This window comes from Panthera tigris, chromosome A1, assembly GCF_018350195.1.
Source record: "Panthera tigris isolate Pti1 chromosome A1, P.tigris_Pti1_mat1.1, whole genome shotgun sequence".
In the NCBI taxonomy this organism is placed as follows: Eukaryota; Metazoa; Chordata; class Mammalia; order Carnivora; family Felidae; genus Panthera; species Panthera tigris.
This window is the reverse complement of record NC_056660.1, coordinates 70,474,338-70,498,901: the sequence shown is the minus strand read 5'-3', so window position 1 is coordinate 70,498,901 and position 24,564 is coordinate 70,474,338. Positions and strand designations below refer to the sequence as shown.

At 49.2% G+C, this 24,564-nt stretch overlaps 2 protein-coding genes across 2 annotated transcripts in view; both read right to left on the bottom strand.

Annotated features, from left to right (window-relative positions):
* The window catches only part of PCCA (propionyl-CoA carboxylase subunit alpha), a 477,968-nt gene extending 472,486 nt beyond the window's left edge, over positions 1–5,482 (bottom strand). The window contains exons 1-2 of the mRNA XM_042979710.1: positions 5,440–5,482; positions 4,830–4,882 (exon numbers count right to left, since the gene is read on the bottom strand). The gene's annotated coding sequence lies outside the window, so the exon portion shown is untranslated. The remainder of the gene's footprint in view (positions 1–4,829; positions 4,883–5,439) is intronic.
* Positions 5,483–18,057: 12,575 nt separating this feature from the next.
* ZIC2 (Zic family member 2) lies at positions 18,058–21,670 on the bottom strand. The gene is made up of 3 exons (XM_042958060.1): positions 20,599–21,670; positions 18,646–18,809; positions 18,058–18,420 (listed from the first exon to the last, which is right to left on the bottom strand). The coding sequence occupies exons 1-3, from the start codon at positions 21,668–21,670 to the stop codon at positions 18,058–18,060; spliced, it is 1,599 nt and encodes a 532-aa protein (XP_042813994.1).
* Between the last annotated feature and the right edge of the window lie 2,894 nt (positions 21,671–24,564).

Genomic DNA, 24,564 nt, shown 5'->3' with positions numbered 1-24,564 from the left:
TTTGAATTGTCAATTGGCAGCATCTGCTGTACTCACTTTGGATAAGTTATATTATTGTAGGAAATTGTCCATACCACCTAAGTTCCTAAATTCTCTTATCATTTTGAAAAATCTCTGCTATATCTATAGTTCTGTCACCTTTAAAAATTCCTAGCATTGATATCCATACACCAATAATGCAGCAGCAGAAAAAGAAATCAAGAAATCGATCCCATTTATAATTGCACCAAAACCATAAGATATCTAGCAATAAACCTAACCAAAAAGGCACAAGATCTATACTCTGAAAACTATAGAACACTTATGAAAGAAACCAAAGAGGACACAAAGAAATGGAAAAACATTCCATGCTCATGGATTGGGAGAACAAACATTGTTAAAATGTCTATACTACCCAAAGCAATCTACACATTTAATGCAATTTTTATCAAAATACCACCAGTATTTTTTACAGAGTTAGAACAAAAAATCCTAAAATTTGCATGGAACCACAAAAGACCCCAAATAGCCAAAGCAATCCTGAAAAGGAAAAGCAGAGCTGGAGGTATCATGATTCCATACCTTAAACTATATTACAAAGCTGTAGTCATCAAGATAGTATGGTACTAGCACAAAAACAGACACATAGATCAATGGAATAGAATAGAAAACCCAGATGGACCCACAACTATATGGTCAACTAATCTTCGACAAAGCTGGAAAGAATATCTGATGGAAGAAAGACAGTCTCTTCAGCAAATGGTGTTGGGAAAACTGGACAACGACATACAAAAGAATGAGACTGGATTACTTTCTTATACCACATACAAAAACAAATTCAAAATGGATGAAAGACCTAAATGTGAGATGGGAAACCATCAAAATCCTAGAGGAAAACACAGGCAGCAACCTCTTTGACCTCAACCAGAGCAACTTCTTACTAAACACATCACCAGAGGCAAGGGAAACAAAAGCAAAAATGAACTATTGGGATGTCATCATGATAAAAAGCTCCTGCAAAACCAAGGAAACAATCAACAAAACTAAAAGTTAGGGGCACCTGGGTGACCTAATCATAATCAGTTAAGCGTCCAACTTTGGCTCTGGTCATGCTCTCACAATTTGTGAGTTCAAGCCCCACATCAGGCTCTGTGCTGACAGTGCAAAGCCTGGAGACTGCATCAGATTCTGTGTCTCCCTCTCTCTCTGCTCCTTTCCTGCACTCTCTCTCTCTCTTTCTCTCTCTTTATCAAAAATAAACATTAAAAAAAAAAAAAACTAAACTAAAAGGTAACTGACAGAATGGGAGTATTTGCAAATGACATAACTTATAAAGGGTTAGTTTCCAAAATCTATAAAGAACTTACAAACTCAACACCAAAAAACAAATAATCCAGTGAAGAAATGGGCAGAAGACATGAAACAGACATTTTTCCAAAGAAGACATCCAGATGGCTAACAGACACATGAAAAGATGCTCAACATCACTCATCATCAGGGAAATACAAATCAAAACCATGATGAGGTACCACCTCACACCTGTCAGAATGGCTAACATTAACAACTCAACACACAACAGGTGCTGGCAAGGATGCAGAAAAAGAGGAACCTTCTCGTACTGTTGGTGGGAATGCAAACTGGTGCAGCTGCTCTGGAGAACAGTATGGAGGTTCCTCAAAAAAGTTAAAAACAGAACTACGTAGGGCACCTGGGTGGCTCAGTCGGTTAAGCATCCAACTTCGGCTTGAGCCATGATCTCATGGATCGTGAGTTTGAGCCCTGCATCAGGCTCTGTGCTGACAGTGTGGAGCCTGCTTCAGATCCTCCGTCTCCTGCTCGCTCTCTCTCTCTCTCTCACTCAAAAATAAACATTAAAAAAAAAACAGAACTACCCCATAATCCAGCAACTGCACTACTAGGGATTTACCCAAAGGATACAAAAATACAGATTTGAAGGGATATATGCACCCCAACGTTTAAAAAAGCACTATCAACAATAGCCAAACTATGGAGAGAGCCCCAATGTCCACTGACTGATGAATGGATAAGGAAGATATGGTGTGTATATATATACACACATACATACAATGAAATAATACTCAGCCATCAAAAAGAGTGAAATCTTGCAATTTGCAGTGACATGGATGGAGCTACAGTGTGTTATGCTAAGTGAAATACATCAGAGAAAATACCATATGATTTCATCGTATGTGAAATTCAAGAAACAAAACAGATGAACATATGGGGAAAAAAATGAGGGGGGGAAACAAACCATAAGAGACTCTTAATGATAGAGAAAGAGCTGAGGGATGATGGAGGGAGATGGGTGGGGGATGGTGTAGATGGGTGATGGGTATTAAGGACACTTGTTACGATGAGCACTGGGTGTCGTATGTAAGTGATGAATCACTGAATCCTACTCTTGAAACCAATATTGCACTGGCTGTTAACTAAGTAGAATTTAAATAAAAATTAAAAAAAAAACAACTCCCAGCATTGTACATTTGTGCCTTTTAAAATTAATTTTTTAATTAATTAAAAGTTTGTCTACTTTATGAATTTTTTTTCAGAGAACCAACTTTCATTTTCTTGAGTTTCTCAATTTGCCTCTTTGATTCCTAGTTCATTCATTTCTGTGCTCATTATTGTTACTTACTTCCCTCTTCATATCTGTGTTAGATTTTTCCCTTATCTTTTTTAATGTTATTGCAAATGGTACCTTAAAATTTTCTTTTTCCATTTGTGTCTTTCTGACATACAGAAATACAATGGACTTTTTTGTATTTTGACCTTGTATCTAGTTAATCTTGCTAAATGCCCTTATTACTTTTGATAGTTTGTAGATTCATTTAGATTTTCTACCAACACAGCTATGTCCTCTGCAAATAAATTTTATGACCTTCTTTACCAATCCTTATGCCTTTTCTTTCTTTTTTCTTAACTTATTGCAACTGGCTATGAGGCTAGGCCCTCTAAAACAATGTTGAATAGCAGTGGTGAGAGATGACATCCTTATCTTGTTCCCAATCTTAGGGGGAAAAGTATTCAGTTTTTTCCTTTGAGTATTATGTTAGTTGTGGATTTTCTATACGCTCTTTATCTGGCTGAGGAAGATGTCTTCTATTCCTTAGTTTGCTAAGAGTTTATATCATGAACTGGCATACCAGATTCTCCCAGTTTGGGAAAGTTGTGTTCCCATCATGGTTTTAAACACCCTAAACTAATCATTATATTATTTTATATATGCAATACCTCTTTCAGTTTCCCACGTCAGTGAACAACTTCTTTATACACCATTTCCTCTTGCAGTCCACTCTCCCCTTCCAGATTTAACAGACTTTTCCCCTCTGTTCCTACTATAACCTCTTACAGTCATTATCAAAAGTGAGTGGTAAATTCCCACTTTTTTTTGGTCTGAAGACATATTTATTTAGCCCTCACTTTTAAATAACGACTTAGCTGGGTATGGCATTCTGGGTTATAGTTACTTTCTCTCAGCCCTTTTGAAATAGTAGTCCTTTGTCTTCAGACATCCCTTGTTGATGTTGATAAGAATGCTGCTAGCCTAAATATTGTTCTCTGTATATAATCTTCTACAATTTCTGATATTGTTTTATCCATCTCTGAACACTCTATAAAAATTTATAAACATGCCTTTCAAGGTACTCATTACACTTCGTATTATTTAGTCATTCCCTGTACTCTAGCCTTATTTACTTTGTATTATTTAGGCATTTTATGTAATTGCCTTAACTCCACCATTAAGGAACAAACTACCTGATAACTATAGTAAATTTACTGATAAAAGTAGTAAATGCTGTACACCTTTTCTTATAAAGAAGCACCATGTTCTCTCATGGAATGGGGAGTGGCACATAAAGAAAAAGATCAAAATGTCCTATCTCAGGCTCAAAGAGTGCCTGGATATCAATTTGTTGACAACTGGCTAATGTTTAAGAACAAATAACAAATGAGTAAATCATCTATGCATTGACTACTCTGTTCACCATTTATTGTTTGGCTTTCAACAGATGGTTGGCATTCTTATTAGGGACTGTTTAAACATCAAAAAGGTATTTGTTAAGCTCAGCAAAGTTTTCATCTGCCAACCTGGGAATTTATCAGTGTGTATATAGATCTGACTCCGAATGAATTTGTTAGGAGGAGGAATAACCCCAACTATACAGTCTGTTTTCATCACTGAGGTTCATACATGTCTGAGCAATTCTGCAAGAACAAGAAGACAACTACCTGAAATCTATTTACGTGAGACACTAAGAAACCTCCTGAGAGTAAACTTATTATCTTAAGCAAAGAAAAGATTAGGTAGCTTGATCTTGAAACAAAGTCTTGGCGCTTAGAGGAGAGGAGTAATTTTGAGTGTCTCATAGTTCCTGAAATTAGGCATTATTCCTAGCTCAGACCACCTTAGATTCAAATCTAAGCTCTAAGGAGAGAGAGGGCTATAAATAAAAATGAAAAGGCCTCTTTATATTAAAACAATTGACAAAGTACATTGCAGACCATTTAGGAAGCCTGTGACAACATATGTCACAGATAATCAACAATGAACACTGCAGAGCTCTAGCAACTCCATATTACCATTACATTCCTCACCAGCTATACCCAGAAGCAGCAGCGAAAAGGTACACACAAGAGATGCCTGACGTGCATTTAGACATTTTAAAAACAGCTAGAAATAGAATACCCACAGAAATCTTTCCCAAAATGGCAATCAATATGAAAAATATCATCCAAGAAACTGAAGTGTGGAGGTAACCTTAAAGTTCAATCTAATTTCAAAACAACAACACATGTCATTTTACTGTAAAATAACATTTTGTACTTACGCTTCTCAGAGGACCTCAGACCACGTTAGGGCAGCATCTTCTTTTCAGCTTTTCTAGGTAAGACAATGAATACAAAAACTGAAATGATTTGCTAGCCCAGATCCCAAATTAAAGCCCAGACCTCATTTCTCCTACTGTCTCTCTCTCTCTGTCTCTCTTTTTTTTTTTTTTCCAGAAGCAGCACTAACCTTCATTCTAACATGGTGGGTGCAGGATGTCATAGCAATGTCATAGTGGCAGACACTTTGGCTTGGGGGGGGGGGGTGGCGAAGAGGAAAAGACAGGAAGGGTCACTCCCAAATTCTGAGTTAAGTATGACCTCTATATTATACAGACTCAGCAGACCACTTGAACTTCTTCCATGGACTGGACAAAGGCATTTCTAGATGAGAACAGTACAGACTTAGAGTGAGCAGGCAAAGAAAAGGGAAGGGCTCCATGAGGTGCCACATAATCCCTGAGTAGTCTCCTTACTACGATTCCACAGCCAAAAATAACCCGAGAGTGAAACGTAGCTACGCCAAGTACTTCAGGTATCAGTTAAATTTCCTCCTCTTCTTTATGAATTTGTATTATTTATAAGACACTTGACACATGTTTAAACACTTACATAGCTCTTCAGTTTCAGGAAATATGGCTTGTTCGGCTGAAGAGAAAAAAGCATATAATGAGGGAGTTAACAAGGGCTGATATTTTTTTACAACATTCTTTAAAAACTGAAAAACCTCTTTAAACACCGGGAACGGCTTAAATAATTCACTCTAGGCCTGCGGGGCCCATGTGGACGGTTCCCTCTCGTTCCCTCCCGGGCTACATTTTCCCCGGGTTGCATCTGGGAACGCGGGCCTGACGGGCTGCCACCTGCGGCCTCGAGGCCTCATCGCCATGCCTGTCCTCTGCCTTTCAGGGCGCGAGTGGCGGTCGGCACGCGGCCGAGGCAGAACCCCGGAAGGGGCCCGGGGCCCTTTGACCCCCAGGCGAGCGGGACGCCGGGAGCGGGCGGAAGTGCGGCACCAAGGCCCGTCGCGGCCTGTCGCGGCCTGGCCTGGCCTGGAGGAAGCGGCTCCAAGGCCGCCGCCGCCGCCGGACCCGGGTGGCAGCCGTGTAAAGCAAATGATGTCCGAGGCGCTCTGTCGCCGGCCTTACCCCGGGGACTTGTTTGGCCGCTGGAAAGGATCCAGAAGGCCACTGCCCTTGGCCCACCCCGCCCCCCTCTCTAGGCGGCGGACTGGGTGTCCTACAGGGAAGGGCCCCGCGCAGAGGCCCGAGGGGCGGCCTGTAGGCCGGCTTTGCGGGCTTCGGGCCCTCGTGCCCGTTGGTTTGCGGGAGGGAGATCGACGGGAGCTGCGTTCTCAAATTTCTCGCACTCGGGGAGTCCGGGAATAGTGGAGACCGGTCTCCGGGGCCGGCCTGGGAGGAAGGAGTGCGAAATGCGGCCGCCGAGCACGGCCGCCGCGGCGCCGGCTTCCGGGCGCAGGGAAGCACCTGCCTCCGCCCACCTTGACCCCGAGGCCGGCGCCCAGAGCTCCGGGCGCCCCTCCCGGGCTGTCCTCACGGAGGTCTCTGGAGGGCGAAACCTGGATCCTCGCGGCCTTCGAGTGCTCGCTCCCCTGCCGGGGGACGGAGTGGGGGGTGGGGGCGACCCGGGTACCCATGACCGAGGCCCGCTCCGCAGGGCCGAGAGAGCTCGACGCTCCCAAGGAGGGAGTCTCCATGGAGGAATTCCTCCTGCTTCGCTTTCAGAGTTGAAAGCCTGGAGGCCGTCGGTTCTGCAAAGAGAAGCGGTCGGGCGCGGGCAGGCAAGCAGCTGATGAAAATAATTGTCCTAGCACACACAGCCCTGCGCCCAGGGGCGCGCGTACACACACACACACACACACACACACACACAACTTGCCTCATCTAGCTACCCAACCTTAGTATTCCGGGCATGCGGTTTTCAACAACTTGCTTGACACAATAACAAAGACATTTAAATGCCAGGACGCAGACTTCACTTTTTAACCTGCTGAGAAGAGCTACTTTCAAAGCTTCCCCACCGCGAATAAACTGACAAAAAATATGGGGTGCACTTATAAATTAAACACCTTACCCTCAAAGCGGCGTGCGTTAATCAGGTTTCTAAGGCAATAGCCATCTCTGTCTTTTCCTATTCACCCAAATAATGCCACAAGAAGGAACCCCTTTACAGAAGAGAAAGCCAGGGGGAAAAAATGAATTATACCCATTGCTAGTAAAAATCATCTTAAATCAATAGAGCACCACTTGAACTTGAGTTTCCATTGTTTCACTGAATCATCAATGTTTTTAATTAAACAGAGCTACCCTTTCTGTTAAAACATTACATAAAAGGGTTAGGTTTCTACTTTTGTTGAGGCAGCTGGCGTTTGTTGGCTGTTGTGTTTGAGCAACAGACTGTTCAATAGAAGCGAGAAATAGCTCAACGCGCTCTTAATAGACCTGTTTCAACAATGTACCTTGAAAAGGAATACATTGTGTTATTGTGTTAGTTTGCTACAAACCTATTAAAAGAAAAATAGCATCCATCAGGTCTAACAAAACGCATTTGTATTATACGTACTTATCTGCTTCAAATACACTTCTTGGCACAATGTCTAGAATTCAACTAGATCATCAAGAGCTGGACAGAATAACACATACCAGTTAGGTAATGATACACGGGCTAAAAATAATAATAAAGAAAGGTCTAAGCAGAAAGTAATCGTTACTTTTTGTTTATCATGAGAAATACAGGCAACCCTTCTTCAATTGAAAATACATTGCAAAAATGTGGACTCATAACAAAAACAATTTTTAAAATATTCTTCAAATTTAGAAATATTCTAACATGGGAATATTGCTTCAAAATCCATACTTGGAACGAATCTGATACACTTTCGATGGTAATTTGTTTCAGACAGAGATTCAAGGCACAAGCGATGCATTTTTGAAGCAGAATTAAATAGCGCAAAGAGCTGGGTTCTTTAGGGAAATGCGTGAAACAAACAAATCGAAAGCAAGGGTTCCAGCCAAGAGGTTGGGGAGCAGCGATGTCTGGCAGTAGGAGAGGAAGTGCTTCTTGAAAGTGCTCTCTTAAAAATGATTTTTAAACTGACGTTATCGTATTTTAAACACAAAACGAAATTTGAAGCAAAGAAATGGGCGACTTCGCCACTATGAGACAGAACCTACAGTATGTTTCAGAGAGGGCTGCCACTTGGACCACAAACCTTAGAAAAACAGTAGCAAATGAAGCCAATTGAATTCTGAGATGAGCTTCAAAGAAAATACACCTAAAGTAGCATGTCAGAGGGAGACACCTTTTGCTTCCACAAAAAGCAATTGGTTTGGTTGCCAACCTCAGGGTGCCCAGCATTCAACTTTCGACTGCAAAAATGTTGGGGACACAAGAGAATTGTAGACTACAAGTGAACTCAGTTGTCAAAAAAAGAGAGAACTTACATAAATTACAATAGCACCCTATGAGAGATATCTATGTTAACAGATAGATGAAGCAATATTTTGCCAGATAAAATCAATTGTTTTTTACTTTTCTGAATTAATAAATTATCATGTGAAGATTTAGAAAAATGTCACCCTGAAACTTTAGGTGACAGTTTTCCCATAATGTAAAATAACCGTGATAGACTTCTCTAGAAGGCATTTGAAGTCAGATGGCTGATATGACTGCTTTCTTTAGCTAAAACATTTTCTTTTCACAAGAAGGGTATGTATATGCATGTACTGGGAGGTAGTTGAGATATGTTTGATTTATAGTTTAAGATTTCTCTTCCCTAGTCCAAATCAGTTTTTGGATTAATTCTCTTGGATTAAAAAAAAGTGAATCAAAAATCACAAACTGCATATCATGAAAATAACCTCTCATACCATTAACAGAAAAGTTGATATTTTCAAGGTGAGATATTTTTGATGTATCAGATAATCTACCAAAGATGAAAGGAAGTTCACAATAAATTGATTTAGCCATGACAAGTAATGTTGTTACTAAGGCTTTATGAAAAGCCTTTGATTTTATTTAGAACTTTTAGAAATGCTTTGTGTGTCAGAAGTTAAACTATCAAGGGGAAAATATTCAATTCATTTTAATTTGAATGGATTGTTCAGATAAACAGTCACCACAGAGATCATTTGAAAACCCAGCAGAGGAAGAAATGTATTTAGAGGAAGATTGTAATCTGATTCCTTGTTTTGTTCTTCATCTTGAAAATCCTTGATTCTTCACTCATGCAAACAATTCTCAATAGTATTTGAGGGCTAGATATTTTTATTTATTTATTTGAAATTTTTAAAAATCCAAATAGTATGTACTATAATTTATCTCCCCTTAAAGAACAGGAAAGAGGATCACATACGGCTTATTTTCTATATGCCCTCCAAATTCTTTCTAGAAAGAAACTTCTAGCCCGATTCATTTATTAGTAATATCTAGGAAGGTTGTAACCAATCAAATCATTAAACATTTTTTTTTTTACTGCCGTTGATCTTAAGCAGCATTTAATTTGAAAGATTCTGTAGAGTACATTTTCAAAGCATCAAGTCGTTTTCCAGTTTCTTGGTCTGCCTTAGGCAGGTAAGTGAATATTATTTCAGATTTCCTTTTGACTTCTTTTGCCTTTTAGTTCAGAAGTATGGGAAGTAAGAGGGGTTAATTTTTTTTTTTTTTTAACATTTCTGCCACACACAATTATTTCAATACCCCTCTCTGGTGTTGTGTCTGAAAAAGGGGTGGCCGAGCCTGCAGCCCGCAGCGCCAGACATTCAGCCGGATCCACCCCTGGGCACAGTCATCAGAGGGAAAAGATTCTGCTTCCAAACTTGATTAAAAACAGCCTACCAGTTTCTGCCCCGTTAAAGAACTGTGTGGCTTGAAAAGCTGAGTAAACTGCCCAGGAGAGGAGTGGCTGAGGTCTATATGCCTGTCATATGGGAATCAAGAGAAGCTTGAAAAAAGCAGTGGATAGTAGGCTACAGAAGGACAACTTGTCCATCAAAGTCTGCAGTTCAAATCCACTTCACATGATTTAGGTGCTGGAAAAAAAAGTGATTTTACCTTATAATTTTTCACCTTAATTTGAAAGGGAAAAGGAAACACATGTACATACCAAAAACCTACCCAGATGCTTGGGAAATATTAAGTTGTTTCTGAGTTACTCCCCCCCCCCTTCCTGTTGGCAAATACTTCAAAATATCCTTCTCCCCCTTAAGTTATCTTGTGGATGCTACAGTTAAAAAAAAAATACTAAGATGGAAAAATGAACTAGAAATGATGAGGGTATAGGTTGGTGAATAAAATAGATGCCTGTCAACGTCTTAAAGATACGTTGCTATTGTTGTTGCTGCTGCTGCTTGTGATTTTGTGTGGTAAAAACTAAAGACGTCCAAACAGGATTCAAATATGAAGAGAAGTGGGAGACTTCCTGATGTGTTTCAATAATAAAATGAAAATCGAGTCTGTATGTGCCTGTGCTCCCCTTCGATTTGAAATTTTATTCCAGAAAGTGCTACAACTTGTTACTTTTTTTGTGGGCACAGGAGGAGGAAAAATATGATACATTGGGGGATTTTTCAGTAGAGCTGTGTTTAGTTTTAATTTTCCTGTATTTTAAAATAAACACTTTGACCAAAGCATGTTTGATCTTTGCAAGAAGGAAATATACATTGTGGAGGAATGTGCAGCGGTTGGGTATGAAAATGGGGTTGTGACTCACAGCTGCAGGCTGAAAAAAAAAGGCACAGTGGTGTCAGCCAGAGGTGTTCAGTCTAATAATTCAAGCTGTAAACTGTATCCCCTAAAATTACCTACATAATAAATCATTGTGTGAAGAAAAAAAGTTTGGACTGAAAAGTGTAAGTGGAACAGAATCCTCAGGAGACTTCAGTGCTGGGACCTATTGACAAGGATGTGAAATGCGGGTTTATTTTGTCCCAAACTTTGAAGATCAAAATAATACTGGAGATTATTCTAATACAGCTGGTTTTTGTTTTTGTTTGGCTTGGTTTTGCCTTGAGTTTCATAGTCTGTTGCAGAAATGGGCTTGCATTTTTTTTTCCTCTCTCTCTCTCTCCTGATCGCACAGCCGAAACTGCTTTATGGGATTTACAGTCGATTTATATATTTTCAAGAGAAATTTCAATTCAAGAATGGGTTTATTTTAAGAAAAACAGTAAAACTAACTTATCAAATGCATATTAAGAATGGAGACAGAAATGTTTCTGGAAATTCCCTTAGGTTCCTGTCTCAGATTTCACGATTGCTTACAGGTACCAAAGAAAACACTGCAATTATGTAAACTGACGAATTAGCTTGCCTAAGAATTCGCTACTAGATTGAAACACTTAGACACCGCGGTTGGCAAAGCCAGTGTCAAATCCTGGAGACTTGAGAAACGGGAACGTTTGGGGATGGAATACACCCGTCTGGAGTAGAAAGGATCTCAGTGCCTGGAGAAAAGATGCAATTGTCAAGAGGAAGTTTAAAGGCCAAGGACACACGAAGTCTTTGAAACAATAAGGGTGAGGAAGTCAAGAAGCAGACTCGCCAAAGCCACATTGAAACAATTTATTTTATAGGATCCCCTACATTTCCAGAATTAGTGAGCAGAAGAAGCGCCCTGCTGGGAACGCGGGCTGTGGGCTCTCGCGCTCACACGGGCACTGCGAAAGGGATAAAGTCAAGTTGACACAGATCTCTTTCGCCTGGGCATTTCAAATGAAAATATAAGAAGGAGGGCGGAGAGAGAAGGAGACAAAAACGAAGCTCAAAAAGACTGATTCCGAAGTCTGCAATAAAGATTAACTGGAAAAAGGAAGTCCATAGCAATTAAAACTCCTACCCTGGCTCATTAGTATTCATGACCGAAGGTCCAGCTTTTCTGTTTATCTTTCTCCCAAGATCAATATCGGAGCAGCGTGGGCCTGGGAGGAGCCCAAGCCTGGCCCTGCGTGCGCCTGACCTCTCGCGCCCTCCCTACAGGTCAGAGCATCTTCAGAACCGGCGGCCCAACGCCGTGCCCAGGATCATTAAAGCCACCATTCATCTGCCGGCAGGGAGAGGGAGGGGGAACAGTCCTGGGTTAGGGGGATGGGGGGTGGGGGCAACGGGCAAACAGACCCAACCAACTCCGAAGAGTTTCGAGAAACCATACTCCGCCACACCAACTACTGTGTGTCGGGTGACCCAGGAGAAAGAAAAAGAAGGAACCGCGCGCGTCTGCAGCCAGAGGCCCAGCGCGGCTACTGGCCAGGCGGTCGCTGGCTCGGCCTGGCTCCAGACCCGAGATTTACTTGGGGGAGGGGGGACAATATAAGAACACCCTCCGCACCCTCCCCCATAGAAGAACCCAGGCCCACTCCCAGCCCCGAGCGGTCTGTAGCCGCCCCAGGCCTCCCCCAGTCTCTAGGGAGCTACCCAGTCCGAGAGCGTTAACTAGGATGCTTATCTTTGACGTTATTAACATTATTACTTCTACCCCCAACCTCTCTGGCGGTGTCGCGCCCTGTTCTGGTCCCCCAGGCCACCAGGTTTGGCCTCAGGGACAAAAAAATACTGGCTTCGGGAGGTTAGGAAAAGAGGCTAAGGGCAGGGGTTGGAGGAGGGGAGCGAGGGTTTAGAAAACTCCCTCCCTCCTGGTTTAACTGAGAGGTAAGGGAGCAACCTCCCAAAGCACACCGGGAGGCGGTGGGTTCTCGGGGTTGCCGGACAGTCTGGCCTATCACGTTACCAGGGAAATGGGGCTGAGCGATCCGCACTGTGTGCAGGGATCCCCCACCCAAACTGTCTCCGGCTGGTGGCTCGAGGTGCGAGCCTGGGAAATAAGGCCCAGACAGCGGACTCTCAAAAAACCAAGTTGGATAGAGAGTTCTGGGCAGGCATGGCCCTTTTGGAGGGAGGCTATAGGGGTGGGGGGATCTGGGAAAAAATGGACGGGTGAGGGGAGCATCTCCTGCTGGGTCTTCTGTCCACACGTCCCCAATCTCTGCGACTCAGGTCCATCCCACGCACGTGAGCGGGTGCCTAGGGGGATGCCGAAGGAGGCAAGCATATGAGAGTGCGTGTGCGTGTGCGTGTGCGTGTTAAGGTGTGGAGAGATTGTGAGAGAGAATGTGTGCGTATGTGGGGGGTCTGTGTGCGCGCATGCTAGTGAATGCGGCGCCCTCAGCTCTGGCCTGGTGGCTGCGCAGAGCCTTATCCCGAATGACTGGGAGGCAGGATGCGGGATTCGATTCGGGACAAGGGCACGTTGCAGGTCTGCAGACGAAGCGAAGTGTCACCTCTTCAAAAGCTCGTCGAGCCCTGAAAACAAAAGGGAAACGTGCAAGGGCAACGAGGTGGCCCCAGCACGGACAGTTCTCGGACTGGGCCTGAGGGGCGGGGCGGGAGTGGGAGGACCCTAGCTCCGCTCGTCCTGCCCGCAATCTGGGCCGCCGCAGAGCAGGGGCGGAGCCGGGCGTGGACACTGGGGCCCCAGTCGCCCACAGCCTTGACCGTGAACTCGAACCCTCCGGCTGCCCTGGTTATGGTTTACAGAAGTTCTCGTTCGTAACACCCTGTTCAAACTGCCAAGGCTGCCTTTTCTTTCTCAGGAGCCCAGCGGGACGACCCGAGGGTTTATGCCCGATCACTCGATCCCTTCTGGATCTAGGTTCTTCCCTAAAATAGAACCCTTGCAACAATCTGTTGAGGGTTGGGGAGGGGGTTTAGCAAGGAGGGCGACACGGCTCCAGTCCTGTTCTAAGCTGCCAGTTAAAGATAGAAACCGTTCATTGTGGTCTGCTGGGGGTAGCAGTGGGCCCAGCAGCTCCAAGTTTCTGCGGAACCAGAGGGGTATCAGACTATATAATCAATCAATCCTCCAGTATTTATTGAACGTATATTTTGGATCCCGAGGGTCGCTTTCCGGGGTACGTGTCCGCTTAAGTAAAAACGCATTCAAGGGTTCAACCAAGTCTTGGTGGGATATTATTTTGAGCTCTTTCTTAGCTCTTGGACACAGGCCTAGCGCGCCCTTTGGGTGATTTCGGGGGCGTGATATAGGGGAGGGTAGGATCCCAGGCTCGAGTATTTGGTGGCCCCCGCGTATCCTACTAGAACACACCTCCCCCAGTCAGTCCTGCCTACCCAGACTGCGACCGATCACTTGGAAAACCCAGGCCTTCCCAGCCAACCCTGGAATGAGAAAGAACAGCGCGGTGTACAGGGAACCCCGAAACTCCGGTCCAGCCTGTGATCTGCCCTAGATTTCACTGTTTTGTGCGGAAAATACACCACTTGATACTGAAAACATCCGTCTGAAAAAAAAGAGAGAGAGAGAGAGAGAGAGAGAGAGACAAAGGAGGCAGGGGGTGGGGAGGAGGAGGAAAAGAGAAGGTGCCAGCAGAAAGGAAAGGGGCCAGGACCGCGGGGACCGGGTGTGCTGGGCCTGGGACCTGCTTCCTCTACTCGCGTCGTCCAGCCGGGCCTCGGCCTTAGTATAGCCTCCTCTTGCGCCCAGAACAGAATCAACCCGGCCTCTGCTCCACGAGTGACCTCCTCCCCGCCTGACACTTGGGGGACTTCATTGAACAGGGAGAAGCTGATACCGATGCCAGTTATCATTGTGGTCATTAATAATGCAGTGAGGATCACGATAATTAATAATAATAATGATGGGCCTCCCGAGGGGGCTCCAGCTGCCTCCGGATAAAGCGACTCCCGCGTGAGGGAAGTTATTTGGTGGTGGATGGAGCCGAGAGCAAAGGCGCTCTGAAGTTCAAGTTGATGGCAGTGACCGGCAGAAACCGTCCTCAGGCGGAGGCAGTCGAGCCTCCCCGCGAGCAGGGAACCAGAGCTGCGTCTCTGGTTCCCCGATTCCCTGAAGGAAGCGAAGGTGGGCTCCAGTTCTGTAGTTCCGGAGTCCACGCGAGGGCAGGTTAGAATGCAGCTCTATTTACGCAACAGTGGGAGAGACGCACGCAACCCCCACCCCCAGGCCCAGGCGCCCGGTTGCGGCGCAGAATCTTGGGCCGCCAGCCTCCCTCGCGCTTTCTAGCATGAGCAATGCTGACACCTTTGACCACTTTGCCATCTTCCCCTCCCCCACCCTGTCTCCGGGATTCGAAGCGTGTTAGGGGAAGGCGGGGAGTGGGCCACACCACCGGCTGGGTGACTGGTGTGGACAAAGCGGTGGGCTTCAGGGGCCGCAGAGCTGGGAGCCATTTTGCGGGAAAGCTGCTCGCGTCCGCTCCTCATACCCCAGCGTGGACCAGGAAACCGCCCCCAGGCTGCGATCTTCCTCCTCCTCGCGCCAGGCGCCTTCTCATTTTTATTTCCTGCTGAAAACTAGGATCAGCTCCCCTGGACCTAAAGGGCCCAGCGGTAGCTCTCCGACATTGAGCGTGGAAAGCCAGCCAGCCCACTCAAGGCTGCGACAGCGTCTGCCTCTTCTTGACGTGTCCCTCTTCTTCCCCCAAATGAGAAGAAACGCCCCAAGCCTTGAGCTGATACTAAAGTTACACACCTCCACGCCACTCTTCTCTTTAGATTGGGGAGGTGTCCCAAAGCCAATAATTTCCACCGAAAAAGGAAAAAAAGTTTAAAACATTTATGATATACCATTTCATTCTTGCCCAAGTTATGATAAATATTTCATCTGATTCCTTCGTCCCCTCCTCCGGGGGGGTGGGTTGAAAAACTAAAGGCTTTTCCTCACAGCTTATAATGTGTTCAATGAAATCTCCCAAGGATCAGTAACATATGCCAATTATTTTAATAATTTTCCTTAATATTATTAGGGGTTATAAATTTGACTTTAATAGGGGGTTGATTGCTTCAGGAGCTGGTGCTTGGGCAGTTCGTAGGTCCGCTGGGGAGGGCTAGCCTGGTGTCTGTCACCCTCTGGGACACACACACACACACACACACACCCAGGCTGGAGTCTTTCCCTCCGCATTGAATAGGTGGCCTCCAGGAGGTCAGAGTTGCCCTTCTCTCCAAACAGCCCTCTGGCCTAGCCTGACTGGCCCTGCAGCTCAGGCGACCATGGAAGGGAAGGATAGAAATAGCGGTTTCCGCGGAGACCTGGGTCTCCCCCGACAGAACCTGCTGGGCGATCCTAGGTAGGTGTGGAGGACTGAAGCCCGAATCTTCTCAGTACTGGGGGGGTGTGGGGGGTGTGGGGGCATAGTAAGGAAGAAATGGAGACATTTTCATGGCTCAGGGATTTCAAAATAATTTTAAGATTATTTCTACCCTTTGATGCCTGCTTATTCCTACCCCATTCCTACCCTTTGATCGTTAAAATTATTTTTGCCTTATTCCTTAGAGCACTGAGTTTGAAATCTGATAAATTCTTGCGCAGAAGATTAAAGCTGCAAACCTTATAGACAAACTGGTCCTCAATGCTCTGCCTCACTCACACCTGACCATTTTAGTCTTTACATCTTACTCTATTTTACTGAATTCTTGAAGAGATTCTCTTTTGTTTTGAGCCAAGGGTTTGTTATTCTCCTAAATTAAAGCATACTCTGTCACCTTCTTCCCTTGAACATCTTCCTTGTTGGTGTGCAGCAGCTCTGAGGATAAGCAGACTTTCTTGAGCAAGCTCTCTGAAATTCCAAGAAAACACTTTAGGTAGAAAAGGGCCCTTAAACTATAATCACCGGGCCAAGTTCAAAAACAAAGTACTCAGCTCAGTTTTAAATGTGCAATTAAAAATAACTGTACCTCAGCTTTTCAGAGGGAGGGAGAGGAAAGGGGGCAGGGAAGAGGGAAAACAAAGAATAAGGAAATGTTTAGTGCTCTTAAATCCAGTCCAAATAGCTGAAAGAAAGGCACTCCCTCAGATAATGGAGCCATTAGAAACTCTGAAGGTTCCAGCCACCAGTCCTCACAGGGCCCTTCCAAAAATTTAATTCACTCTCAGCTACAAACAAAGGACATAGAAAATAATTTTGAGACTTTCTGCCAAAGGGGCATTTTGGCCTGGTTCCTATGCATACATATACCTTCCTCCCTAGAAGGTAAGGTGGTTCCTCCCCTTCATTTAGGCAGCTGTTCCATACCCATGTCAACCCTCAGCTGCCCCCTTCCCCTTTTTCTTTAAGAACTCTGCTAGAAAAAAAAAAGTATGTTCATGCAGTTTCAACACATTTTATTATATTTCTGTATGCATTACTCTCAAAACATATCACAAGAAATGATCAAACCACTTAAAACCTTCAAATAAAAAATCTGAAACAGTTTATGCCCACAATTGTACATATTTATAGTTAAGAAACATTCTTTATAAATATTGTTTCCTCTGTAGCAAGTTAATACCATAATTTAATTACAAATGGATAAATATGGTAACGGGTATTTACAGAAGGAAGGGTGTTATTACGGAAAAGCTAACGGCACAACGTTTATTTTCCCCCACAATCTTTCATACAGGAACTAACAAATTGAACTTGCAAAAGCACTAAAACATCACATGTAAACCCAGCTAACAGAAAAATACATTCACAAGCGTTGGTGGTGGTGGTGGTGTGTGTGTGCTGTGGATCAATGTGTTGAAGAAACAGAAGGGAGACTTTGGCACGGCTCGGTTTTTTCCAGTCTATAGTTGCATGAAGTTTACAATCAAGTTGCCTCATAAAAAGGAACACAATATTCAATACCACGATACAAAATAAACCATTTTCTTCCACATTACTTAAAAAGAAACCGGGTGAACTAAAAAGAGAAAAGAAAAAGCCCATCACTTGGGGAAGAGAAGGGAAGAAAGGCAGGGAGGAACGCAATCCGGAGAGTTACGAATGGACAAACTTCTATACACCAAGAAGCCATTAAAACCACCTTGGAGAAGGAAGGAGTTCGCTATGTACAGTTTGTCAGAAGACTGGGAAGTGGGTGAGAAGGAAAAGAGGGCATGGGGGGAAGGGAAGGGGGGTTTGGTTCAAGATTTTTATGGGGTTTTTTATTTTTTATTATTTTTTTAAAATTTCTTATTTTATGTTTTCAGCGGAGACTCCGGAAGGGATATTTTTGCTTTTCATGCCTAGATTATTTAAAAACAAAAACAAAAACAAAAACAAACTTTTAAAAATCCTTCTGCTGGTAAAATCATTTTCATCATCATAAAAATCAGATTCATAATTTTAACAACACATCACAGGGTGCCCTCAGCGCTCGCCACCGGGAGGGCTGCGCCAGGGCGGGGACCGGGAGAGGAAGAGAGGCCCCGGGCTCTCACACGTACCATTCATTGAAGTTGGAGGAGAGGCCGCTGTGGCCCCCGGCTGTCCCGCTGCCCCCGCCGCCGCTGCCGCCGCCGCCCCCGCCGCCCGCCCCGCCGCCGCCCCCGCCGCCGCTGCCTCCGCCGGAGCCGCCGCTCGCGCCGCCGCCGCCCGAACCTCCGCCCCGGTGCACCGCGGACACGGCCGCCGCCGCCGCCGCCGCCGCTGCCGCCGCCGCCGCCGCCGCCGCCGGGGAGAGGTTAGAGCTGCTCTGGGGCTCGGCGCTGGGGGACACCAGCCCCGGGGGCGTGGACGATTCGTAGCCTGAGCTGGCGGCTGGGGAGGACTCGGAGCCCTGCGGAGAGGACTCATGGACCTGCAAGACAAAAGCCGGGAGGGGAGACCAAAGGGGACTGGGTGTGAGTGCAGCTGCTGTGGGGCCGGGCTCCCGGGGGAGAGCACCTCCAAGAAAGGCCCTCCCCGCCCGCCGGGGCCCCGGGGAACCCTGGCCTTCCCAGGCTGGCAGCGGTTGTCCGCGCCGGTTGGGAGCCGGCGCCGCGGGCCGGCGGCCTCACACTCCTCCCGGCCTCCCCGGTGGTACCTTCATGTGTTTCCGCAGCGAGCTGGGGTGCGTGTAGGACTTGTCGCACATCTTGCACAGATAGGGCTTATCGGAGGTGTGGACGTGCATGTGCTTCTTCCTGTCGCTGCTGTTGGCGAAGCGCCGGTCGCAGCCCTCGAACTCACACTGGAACGGCTTCTCCCCTGTGGATAGAAACAGGGGCGCTTGCTGCCCACACCCAGACCTTCCCGGAGCCCCCACCCACTCTGGAGGGAACAAGGCCGCTGCGAGAAGGAAAGAGGAACTGGAAGGGCCTGGGTCCCTTAGCCAGGTCGGATAGCCTCTGTAGCTGAAGATGAAATTAACTGCCTTCCCACCTGACAGTCCTGCTCATTTATGTCATATTTTAATTGTCTTCCAGACTAACACCCATTTCCTGAGATTGATAATGAATTTGGGGTAGCACCCCGTCCTGCCCACCTTTCTATAGGGCTCCTTGGATTCGCAGCCTCTAACAAATTGGTCTCGCCATGGAGAAGCTGTTATTATGACAAAATATTTAGGGCATTATCAAAATCACACAGGCTGCTGGGCTGCTGTCGGTTTGTCTCTGGGGCCAGTAGGCAATTACATTTGGAGTTGCTATGTTGTTTGGGGATGGGACTGTGGATCATAACTGAGCCAGTATTTTTCATCCAAAATTCTGCAAATTAAATTAACCATTCTTCTAGTCTCACTTCCAGTCATTTAAAAATAAGCGGGGGGGGGGGGGAAGGTAAATATTAGAGATAAGACAACATCTAGCGATTGCATAGGCACAGGCTGGGCGGTGGGGGCGTCAGCAAAGGCTTTCAAAATCTCCCTGTTTAATTTTCTGGCGGTCCCTGCATCCTGTTGCCAGAATTCCAAATGCTTGGAGTCATTTAGAGGTGTGAGAACTCAAACATCGTTCCTCTTGGAAAGGGGGCCATTTAACGTTAAATTCCATTAGCACCTAAATTGTTTTTTAAAGACATCCGCTCAGACACAGGACTCGAAAGCATTTCATGCAAATAAATTTCTCAAATTTTAAACCTTGTTAAAAGCTTGTCTCGCACCTCGGCTCCCTCCCTTCCCGGAAGAGAACAATAGGCCGCTGGCGCATCCCCACTTTGGAGTAAATATTGACGGGGGAAGTTGCTAAAACATTTGGCTTTCTTTTAGGAAATCGTCTGGCACGATTTTGGCTGGGACCTGGTCAGAGATGAATAATCTATGAGGCGAGAGGCGCGTTCTTTTGCAGCTCCCTCTTCTCACGCGATTGCCCCGCGGGGCCGCGCTGCCCCGGGGTTTTCTCTGACCGAGTTGTTGGTCCAAGTTTGGAATCGCAAACCCTCTGGTGCCCATCAGAGACTTTCACAAACTATTGCGAATCCACCGTAAAGCCCCGTGACCTACCCCTAAATAGGCTTTAAAAACACTTTTTTTTTTTTTTTTTTAAACAAGAAATGCTCTACAGTTTCGGCTCGCATCAGACTCATTTAATGGAAAAACAATCCCGGGAAGGACGTTTGGACCCGGAGTAAAAGAAGTGGGAAAACACACAAGCCACCCAACACAGACACACAGCCGGAGCAGAAAAGCACATCCAGACAAGCTGGCAAAATCCTCTCTAGGCTCGATTCCCGGGCGCCGAGTTGGAGAGCAGTTTTATTTTGTGCGTTCTATCTAGAACGGAAATTATTAACCAAGGCTGAGCAAATGAAGCAACTGCATCACCCAAAACATATATTTGATGTTACACTGATCACTTAAAACTCAGTTTCCGTACATGGAAAAACCCAGCCCGATACTATTCTTTCATTCCAACAAAAACAAGCCGCTGGCTGTCTCCCGTACACAAAAACACCTCCCATCCGAGAGCAGGGGCTGGCGGTCGGCGCGTTTCCCCCAGCCAACCAACCACAGCCTCTCTCCTCTCCGCGCCCCATCCCTGTCCCGGCCCGCAGTTACCTGTGTGGGTCCTTTTGTGGATCTTGAGGTTCTCGGAGCGCGCGAAGACCTTGCCGCAGCCCGGGAAGGGGCAGGGGAAGGGTTTCTCGCCTGTGTGCACGCGGATGTGGTTGACCAGTTTGTATTTGGCCTTGAAGGGTTTGCCCTCGCGCGGACACTCCTCCCAGAAGCAGACGTGGTTGCTCTGTTCCGGGCCGCCGACGTGCTCCACGGAAACGTGGGTCACCAGCTCGTGCATGGTGCTGAAAGTTTTGTTGCAGCTCTTCTTGGGGTTGCTCAGCTGCTCCGGGTCGATCCACTTGCAGATGAGCTCCTGCTTGATGCACTGCTGCCGCATGTAGCGGAAAAAGGCACCAGGGTGGTGGTGGTGGTGGTGGTGATGGGCCGCGGCCGCTGCCATGTTCATACCCATGTTCATATTCATGGGGCCGTACTGGTTGTGGAGCTGCGCCGCTGAGTAGGGGTCGGTCCGCGGGCTGGCCACCTGGCGGTACTGCTCCGAGCGCCCGAATACCTCGCCCGGCAGCCCCAGGCGCATCTGCCCGTTGAGCACATTCTGAGAGCCGTGCGGCCCGTGCTGCTCCGGGAGGCCAGGGAAGAGGAGGTGACCCTGCGCGTCTGAGTGCGCATGGTGCAGGCCGCCGGCTCCTGGCCCAAACAGCCCATGCTGTCCGCCGCCCGGCGCCGAGTCCCCGAAGCCGCGGCTGCGGAACAGGAAGTCCCGGGTGGAGTTGAAAGGCGGCCCAGAGTAGGAGCCGACGTGCGCTGCATGGGGCCCGAGCGCGGCGGCGGCGGCGGCAGCCGCGGCAGAGCCGGGGTAGGCGCCGGGGCCCTGCGACGTGAACGCCGAACTCTGGCCGGGGGACAGCTCGTGCGCGCCTGGGTTGAGCTTGAAGGCGCCCATGTGCGCGGCCGCCGAGTCCACGAAGCCGTTCTGCGCCGCGGCCAGGCTCAGTTCGCGGTCCTGCATCTCGGCAGCAGCCGCCGCGGCCGCCGCGGCCGAATGGTGATGGTGGCGCGCGAAGCTACCCACCCCGATGGCCGGGAACTGCGGCCCCGCGTCCAGGAGCATGGCCAGCGCGCCCACCCGCCCCGCCGGCCCCGGCGAGCCCCGCGCCTCCTCCGCTCCCACTCCCGCCCCGCGCGCTGTGCGTCCAGCGGCCGCCCGGCTCCGAGCGCAGGCGGCGGTAGTGGTGGCGGCTTCAGCCCCGGGAGCCGCGCTCCTGCGCCCGCCGCCTCCGCCGCCGCCGCCGCCTGGATCTGCCTCCGGCGGCCGGGCGCGGAGCGAAGGCGCGGAGAGGAAGAGGAGGAGGAGGCGGCGGCGGAGGAGGCGCGGGAGGAGGAGGAGGAGGAGGTGGAGGAGGAGAAGAGTCCAAAGCCAGGCGGAGAACCAAAGTGTATTAAAGGAGCTGCGGCGGGGGCGGGCGGGCAGGGCAGGGGAGGGCGGGCGGGAGGAGGGAGCGGGAGGGAGGTGTGGGGAGCTCAGCGGAGAGGGGGGCCAACGGGGGGCGAGCGCAGCGCCGAGGCCCCCACCCCTGCGCGCACCCGCGCGCGCACGCACACACTCACTCGCTCACCAGCCCCGCGGACCCGGGGCCCGGCAGCACCAAGCGGCGCCGGCAGAATGAAATCACAGCAGCAGCGGGGCCACGGTGCCCGAGCGCGGCGGCTGTGCAACGGGCCAGGCAGGAGGGCGAGGAGGGGACGGAGGCGAGCTCTGCGCTCCGCGCCCCGGCCCGGCGCGCCCGCGGCTCCACCTGACCGCGGCGGGGGCACAAGGGCGGCGGGCGGAGGCCGGGCGCCCGCTCCGCAGCGCGCTCGGTCGGCCGCTCCCTCCCCCGCGGCCCTACTCGCGCCGCCCCGTGCGCGGCGGGTATTGTTCGGAGCCGCGGCCGAGGTGTTTAGCCCTCCTCGTCCTCCGCGCTTGGCATTGGCTGCGCCTCGCGTAGTAAACTTGCAGCAGCCACGAATTCCCCCAGATGAAGGAAGCGGCCGCGCCGCTCCCTCTTTCTTTAAGTTGTGCGGGAGGAGGAGGAGGGGGAGGAGGAGAGATTGGGGCTGTGGGAGGGGAGAAGGCTAGCAGAGGGAGGGGAGGAGGGGAGGCTAGGCTGAAAAACAATAACAACAATAAAAAAGTGATCTCTAGCTCGCTCGCTCCCTCTCGCCGGTCGGTTCGGGGCGCTGGACCCGGAGCCGGCAGCCGCACTCCTGAGGACCGACCGGTGTCCGAGACCCGAGCAAGTGCGAAGAGGCCAAATCAGGTCCCCCCTTTTCTGCTGCGGTGGGCTTCGTTCGCCACCACCTCCACCTCTGTTTATTTCGGTGGGCGCTACAGACGCCGCCGCAAACCTTTTTTTTTTTTTTTTTTAATTTTTTGTCTCCTCCTTTTCCTCTCCCCTCCCCCGCCTCGCCCCCACGTCTCCCGCCCCGGCCTCCCTCCCTCTCCCCCTCTCTCCCTCTCTCCCTCCCGCTCCAGGCCGGGACTCCCGATCACACCGCCCCTTTAACGGCGGCTCCCGCCCCGCCCGCCCTTCCGTCGCGGCCATTGGCCGCCGAGGCCCCGTCAATCCGGTGCCCCCGCCCCGCGGCTGATCCGACACTCCTCCCCCGCTCTCCCGAAGCTCCCCGCTGCCCCCGCAGCCGCGGATCCCGCGGATCTTCCCAGCCAGCCCGGCCTGCCAGCCTACGGCTCCTCGCCTGAGCGTCCGGCGCCGCGGCTCATGTTCGCGGCTGGCCGCTGCGCTCCCCGGAGCCAGGAGGCCGGCGTAGCGCTGGCCTGGGCCGCGGGGTCACTGTGCCCTTGGCCGGGTTCGGAGGACACAGCACCCTGCACTCGCGCCCTTCTGCAGAGGCCACCGACTCCCCGGGGACCCGAGCCACTCCTGACGGGCACCGAGAGCGGGCAGTCGTGGTCGCTCGAGAACTTGGCTAGCAACCGGGTTCGCCGGGCGAGAGGTTTCCACGCGCCGGGACTCTACAGGCCCTGGGCCCCGTCGGGAGCGCGCGGTGGGGAGCGTCCCGGGAACCGGTCCCCTGATCGGTTGGCACGCTCTCTATCTTCTCCCCCCACCCCCTTTTTTTAAAAAAACTTACTCAGTGGTATTGAAAACACAGGTGCTGGATGGTGGGCCCAGGTAAAACCAGACTTGCCCGTTCCTTCTGGTCTCTGGACACTCACCCAGGCACCCTCCTCCCAGGCTGTGGCCCCCACCCCCAGCTCGGCGCGCTCTGCTCCCCCCGCCGCTCGCGTCCCGCTCCGATTACAGCAGTAAACACTGGGCAGCGGCCCCCGGGAGGGAGGGGGTTGATTGGAAGTCGTTTAAAGACAGTGTTATCCTCGGGGTGGATGCCCAGATGCCCCAGCCGCTGCCACCGTGGGGTGGGAAGTATGGGGCCGGCGGAGGCGCGCGGCCAGGCAAGGCTCTGGCTGGAGTTTGACCGAGGGTCAGGCTCAGGGCCTCCAGAGAAGAAACCTCCAGACCGGTAGGGCTTAAACCTGCTAGAAGATATTAATCACTGCTTCTCCAGGAGCGGGGAATGCCTCCGCACCTTCGGGCGGTGGCGGGGCCGGGTGGCTGCTCCCTTCGCTGCGCCAGGCCTTCCTCGCGGGTCTGGGGCTACAACCGTCCCCCTCTCCCGGCCTCCCACCCCGGCTCCTGGTTGGCCGTTGGGGACATTTCCTATCCCGCTGCGGAAAGCTTGTGCTCCCAGAGGTAACGGGAGAGGGTTACCGCGGGCCCGGAGGCTGCAGAGGTGTGAATGAAAAGGCCTGAAGCCAGAGCCTTCCTTCGCCTAGCTGGCTCCGAGAACTGCTTTTATTTACAAGTCTATGGGAGTTGAAATAAAATTCAAGTAAGAGAAAATAATCAATACGCATTTAAAATGTTCATGTTGAAGTGAATCAACAAAAACGCGGGAAGACAACTCTTGCTCGCTATTGCTGGACGAACCCGGGCTTTCTATCGC

Bases quoted from the DNA above. Each gene is read 5' to 3' on its own strand.
- ZIC2 (XM_042958060.1), bottom strand. From the start codon at position 21,670: ATGCTCCTGGACGCGGGGCCGCAGTTCCCGGCCATCGGGGTGGGTAGC. The intron at 18,810-20,598 runs GTAACTGCGGGC...TTCTATCCACAG, and splicing joins CCACAAAAGGACCCACACAG to GGGAGAAGCCGTTCCAGTGT. The intron at 18,421-18,645 runs GTACCACCGGGG...TTTGTCTTGCAG, and splicing joins CGCTGCGGAAACACATGAAG to GTCCATGAGTCCTCTCCGCA.